The following is a 5,947-nucleotide window of genomic DNA, read 5'->3' on the forward strand; positions in this document are numbered from 1 at the left end:
TAAAAGCTTTTCAATTAGATGCCAAAAATCGTGTATCCACCTGTTGCCATTCATTCAACAGAATAAGTCATGTCTTATGTGCGTATTTCAGCTTTGTGTTCAGTTAAACATTGGACCAGTCTCATTTCACACTGAGTAAGTCAATTTGTGAGTACATTGAGATGAGATCATCATAATTTGAATATTCATACTTTTGTGACATTTTTGTTTGGGTCCAATAAAGGTTGAGAAACACTGCACTAATGAACCTCTTATTAGACTCCAAGGTATAAGTGTTTGTTCTTTTTCTATGGTGAAAGTACTGGTATGTTTCTCGACTGTAAAGGTGAAGGATAATGCAGTATATTGAGAGCCCCTTAAAGGTAGCCTACACCCATGTTCCTTGTTGAGAGAGTTGATTAAAAAAACAATACAACAGCCCTGCAATAAATGCTTGCTTTAGGATTCATGTCAGGGTTGTTGTTTGTTCTGCATTTAAAAAAAATTGTTGTTAGCTGGTTAAATAATATTTGCACATAGAATAAACAACAACACATTGCCATCATGTTTTTGAGACGGTTTACTTAAATACACATCACACATTTAAAAAAAAACATTAAAAAAAAAGGGACATTGTAAACATTGGACACGGTTAGTTTGCCTGGATCAACCGGGACAAACAACAATAATTTACACGATATTTACAAAGACATGATAACCGCTTTCTGTCATTTAGTAAACCAGAATAAGTGCGTCTTCTCTCAGTGTTTGCCCAATTGGAATGTTTCACTGATGAAGTGTGTTGAATGGTTCTTTGAGGGGTGTCCAGCATCCGGAAGTACCATTTCAATCAGTCTTTTGCACAGTATAGACACACCAAGTCTACAAAGGCCCCCTGCCTCGTGTTGTTGTGGCGCTATATGCACAACATGACTCCAGTGTTATCACCTTAAAGTCAACTTTTAAAAAAACAATATTTATTTATTTATTTATTTACTTAGTAGTAGTCTCTTTGTCTAAAATGCTTCCATCTTGCTTGTGAGCATCAGCTGACAGCCGCTGCTCACATGGGTCAGGACCTTCTGTTTGAGATGGGCCACCTGGTCCCGGAGCACCGAGGCTGTGTTGGACAGGCCCGCGTTGTCGCTCTTCAGACCTTTCACCTTCTCCTCCAGGCGGGCGATGCGCTCCAGTTTGCGCCGCCGGCACTTGGTGGCCGCTAGTCGGTTCCTCAGCCTCTTGCGCTCCGCCTTGATTCTCTCCTGGGTCTCCAGATCGATAGGAGACATGGGAGGCGAGCCGTCGCTGCTGAGGAGATCCGGGACGGTTTGTGGCTCCTCTTTGAGAGCGACGAGCCGCTGCGGATGAAGTCCAGAACCCGGGTGGGGGTTCTGGAAAGCGGCGTGCGCGGAGTTCTGCGCGTGGTTCTGCTGGTGCGGCAGGTAGCTGATGGTCGCTGTGGGGTAGCTGGAGGCGGACGAAGAGAGGCCGGTGTTCGGGCAGTACGCGTTCAACGTTGTGTAGATGGGAGGTTCGGGTTGCAGTCCCGAGCCGAACACGCTGGGGGCCGCTGGCGAGCACGTGGTAACTCCGCTGCCGCCGATGGAGGACGCCGAATGAGGCATGTGGTTCATCTTGTGCAGCTCGTCCAGGGCTTTTACGAAGCCCTCGGCGAAGCCCTCCTGCTCATCGGTGATGCCCCGATTGTAGAAGTATTGCCCCGGGGTCGGAGTGGTGATGACACCGTTACTGTTTTGGATGATGAGCCTCTCGAGCTCCGGAGACGCGAGCTTCAGGGTCCCGACGTCCTGTTGCCCCCCGTGGTACGGGTCCGTGTCGGCCCTCAGGTGGGATTTCAGGTTGCGATAGGGCTCTGTCAAGTTCAAATTCATATTCTGCTTTAGCAGCTTGTAGTCGTGCATGGCGGCGTCTGAGTGGCCGTAAGCCGACAGAAAGGAGTCATCATGATAAAAAGGCTGTTCCATCTTTGTGGACATAAAGTCGGGAGAGTAAGCTTACCGGCTGTTTATTGAAACAGTCTCAACAAATGTCAAGAGTCAGCAGAGAACGAGCATCAATTCGTCTTGTCAACAGTGTCCCAACATCAGAAACTATCACGACAAGTATGTGGGGTGGGGGGGGGGGGGAGAGTAAAAGTCCAACAAGTCAAGACAAACACGCTCTTCTGAATCTGATGATGATTTATTCCCGCTCCTGTCAGGTCTCCCCAAAAAAAACTTGTGAACTCCGGTGACGACGTGTGCGCGTTGCTGCGTTTTGAGGTGTGTTCATTGGCTTCATATCGCCCCTTTTATAAAGGCACAGACACACGCTTGCTGCCAGGGGACTGCCGAGCTCCTATTGGCCAGTTTGCCAAGAGACAACGCCCCCGAGTGACGCAAATACCGGGAAGAAGCGACTGTAAATAAGCCTGTAGGCAAGACAGCACTCGGCGGAGGCATGTCTGTGGATACTTTCGTCATAAATAAAGACCATTTACTTGATTTATAACTTTAATTCAACAGTTATATCTCTTTAATATATCTCTATTGAACAACGAACGGGTGGTAAAGTGATATATAATTCAAATCGAGCTCTTCTTTTTGTCACAAACATGTATCAGTTAAATGGAATCACATATAATAGTGTTTTATAGGTTAAAGTCGCCTGTTTTGTCGTTTAATTGACACGAATTATATGAATGTCCACTAAAAGCCTGAGTGCAGCGTTGAAATCATGTCGCCGTCTGTGGAGGAAGTTCTCATACCTAATATGGGCACGAGTGACGTGCAGTTCCCCTCCGGGAGAACCGGGAACCCACTCCCACTAGGACTGCATTCCTCCTCCTGTGCCATCCATGTGCTACTCAGGAAGGGACTTTCTGGATCAGCAGGGAGGGAAAAAGGGCTCAGATATCATTTGTTTACCAAGGAAGATGCATACAGTCATTTAGAACGACAGGAATTTTGATTAGAAAATGTAGGATTTATCTGGCAATGCTGTACTGCATTTGTGTGTGTGTGTGTGTGTGTGTACAGTGGGTAAGGAAAGTATTCAGACCCCATAAATTTTTTATATTGCAGCCATTTCCTAAAATCATTCAAGTTCATTTTTCCACATTAATGTACACACAGCACCCCATATTGACAGAAAAAAACGGAATTGTTGAAATTTTTGCTGATTTATTAAAAAAGAAAAACTGAAATATCACACAGCCATAAGTATTCAGACCCTTGGCTCAGAATTTAGTAGAAGCACCATTTTGCGCGAATACAGCCATGAGTCTTTTTCGGAATGATGCAACAAGTTTTTCACCCCTGGATTTGGGGATCATCTGCCATTCCTCCTTGCAGATCGTCTCCAGTTCTGTCAGGTTGGATGGTGAATGTTGAAACAACCATTCACACTCACATTCACACCTACGGGCAATTTAGAGTCCTTAATCAACCTACCACGCATGTTTTTGGGATGTGGGAGGAAACCAGAGTGCCCGGAGAAAACCCACCGAGGCACGGGGAGAACATGCAAACTCCACACACGCGGGGCCGGGATTTGAACCCCAATCCCCAGAACTGTGAGGCAGATGTGCTAACTAGTCGTCCACTAGTCATATTATATATATATATATATATATATATATATATGTGCTAACTAGTCGTCCACTAGTCGTATTATATATATATATATATATATGCAGGGCTGTATTGGAATTCTTTTAGCATTTTGACTGATGTTAGCAGAAAAAACATGACATCTTCTTCCAAGAAGACACACACACACGCACACACACACACACACACACACGCACACACTCATCCTCCAACAATATACCCACCCATTTGTGCTACATAAACAAGCCCAAGTAGGAAGTAATGTGTTGGTCCTTATCTGTTTGGCCTGTTTCACTAAGATTACCTTTGGTTCTGCTCCGCTGGCAGAATAGTAGCAGTTGACTCTATTTGAGCACAATGCACAGAGAAAGTAAAGTGCACCTGGCTTGGCTGTTGAGAAGGGGAATCATTGTCTTGTCTTTGTAATTCCTGAAACTCCCACACAAACTCAGACTAATGCCCCCACCGATGTAGATTGTATCCGTGTTCAGACAAAACAAATCAGGTGGGATGCTTTGCTCTGGGTGCTGCTAAATCCTCTGGCTGCATCGGAGGAATTAATCTCAGTTCTTGTTCTGCTGTCAGCAAGTCTAGAAAACACATCAATAGCAAATCTCTTACTTACACATGTCAGGGGAGACAATGCCAGGTTTCATTTTCACTATGGTGGAATGATAAGATTTTTGCATGTTCCCTGCAGTTGAGGTCAGGAACACATTGGTCATCTAGTCTGAGAATTATTATTATTTATACTATTATAAATAAATTGAGGCGGCATGGTGGCCGACTGGTTAGAGCGTCAGCCTCACAATTCTGAGGACCCGGGTTCAATCCCCGGCCCTGTGTGGAGTTTGCATGTTCTCCCCGTGTCTGCGTGGGTTTTCTCCGGGCACTCCGGTTTCCTCCCACATCCCAAAAACATGCATTAATTGAACACTCTAAATTGCCCGTAAATGTGACTGTGAGTGCGAATGGTTGTTTGTTTGTATGTGCCCTGCAATTGGCTGGCAACCAGTTCAGGGTGTACCCCGCCTCCTGCCCGATGATAGCTGGGATAGGCTCCAGCACACCCGCGACCCTAGTGAGGAGAAGCGGCTCAGAAAATGGATGGATGGATGGATAAATAAATTGACCATTATTTACATTTCTGGCACGGTAACCAACTGGTTAGCACATCTGCCTCACAGTTCTGAGGACTCGGGTTCAAATCCGGCCTCGCCTGGGTGGAGTTTGCATGTTCTCCCCATGCCTACGTGGGTTTTCTATGGGTACTCTGGGTTCCTCCCACATCCCAAAAACATGCATGGTAGGGTAATTGAAGGTGTGAATGTGAGTGTGAATGATTGTTTGTTTATATGTGCCCTGTGATTGGCTGGCAACCAGTTCCGGGCTTCAGCAGCTATAAAATTATGATATACCAGTATAATATACTTTTCTTTAAGTATATTTAATTAAAATGTTTTAATGATTATAATTTCCTGTCTTAACTGTCCTTCACGGTTCTACCGTCTTCTGGTGAAACAAAAGACTCAATTTAGGCTGAGTTTGAAGTCACCAAAAATGGTTTATTGCCATATAAGTGAGTAAGTGATACAATAGCTCATGGTACTTCTTTTCTCTATGGCTACCGCTATCATCCATTTTTAAGTATAAATGCTTTAATTGAATTTACTTTTAGGCTACTGTAGTAAGTACAAATAACCAGTGGTAAGTTAACTGTTAACAAATATTGTCACAAGCTTAAGAAGTCAAATCAATCAACAGTGGCGTAGAATCGGATGGCTGGGATGAGGGGTGGGAGGGAGGGGGGGGGGGGTGTCTCTCCCAGCGCATTTCAAAAGAACCAAAAATATGCAGTACAATTTAAGTAGTTTTTAAGAATAAAATTTTCAGACTCGGCGGCACGGTGGCCGACTGATTGGAGCGTCAGCCTCACAGTTCTGAGGACCCGGGTTCAATCCCCGTCCCCGCCTGTGTGGAGTTTGCATGTTCTCCCCGTGCCTGCGTGGGTTTTCTCCGGGCACTCCGGTTTCCTCCCACATCCCAAAAGCATGCATGAATTGGAGACTCTAAATTGCCCGTAGGCATGACTGTGAGTGCGAATGGTTGTTTGTTCCTATGTACCCTGCGATTGGCTGGGAACCAGTTCAGGGTGTACCCCGCCTCCTGCCCCGATGACAGCTGGGATAGGCTCCAGCACGCCCACGACCCTAGTGAGGAGAAGCGGCTCAGAAAATGAATGAATGAATGAATTTTCAGACTCGTAACATGCCCCTTGATGGCCTGGACATCTAGTTCTTCCTACCTACTCAGGAACTCCTGTCCTACATGGCAGTTAAGTGGAAATTTAGTTGTTG

At 45.4% G+C, this 5,947-nt stretch overlaps 1 protein-coding gene across 2 annotated transcripts; it reads right to left on the minus strand.

Annotated features, from left to right (window-relative positions):
- Positions 1-544: 544 nt before the first annotated feature.
- Positions 545-2,275, minus strand: junbb (JunB proto-oncogene, AP-1 transcription factor subunit b). Of its 2 annotated transcripts, XM_061749877.1 has the most exons (2): positions 1,999-2,275; positions 545-1,909 (listed from the first exon to the last, which is right to left on the minus strand). In XM_061749877.1, the coding sequence occupies exon 2, from the start codon at positions 1,899-1,901 to the stop codon at positions 996-998; it is 906 nt and encodes a 301-aa protein (XP_061605861.1). In that variant the 5' UTR covers positions 1,902-1,909; positions 1,999-2,275; the 3' UTR covers positions 545-995. The 2 variants fall into 2 exon arrangements, with proteins under 2 accessions (XP_061605861.1, XP_061605860.1); XM_061749876.1 differs by having other exon boundaries at positions 545-2,275.
- Positions 2,276-5,947: the final 3,672 nt, after the last annotated feature.

This window comes from Phyllopteryx taeniolatus, chromosome 16 (assembly GCF_024500385.1).
Source record: "Phyllopteryx taeniolatus isolate TA_2022b chromosome 16, UOR_Ptae_1.2, whole genome shotgun sequence".
NCBI classification, from domain to species: Eukaryota; Metazoa; Chordata; class Actinopteri; order Syngnathiformes; family Syngnathidae; genus Phyllopteryx; species Phyllopteryx taeniolatus.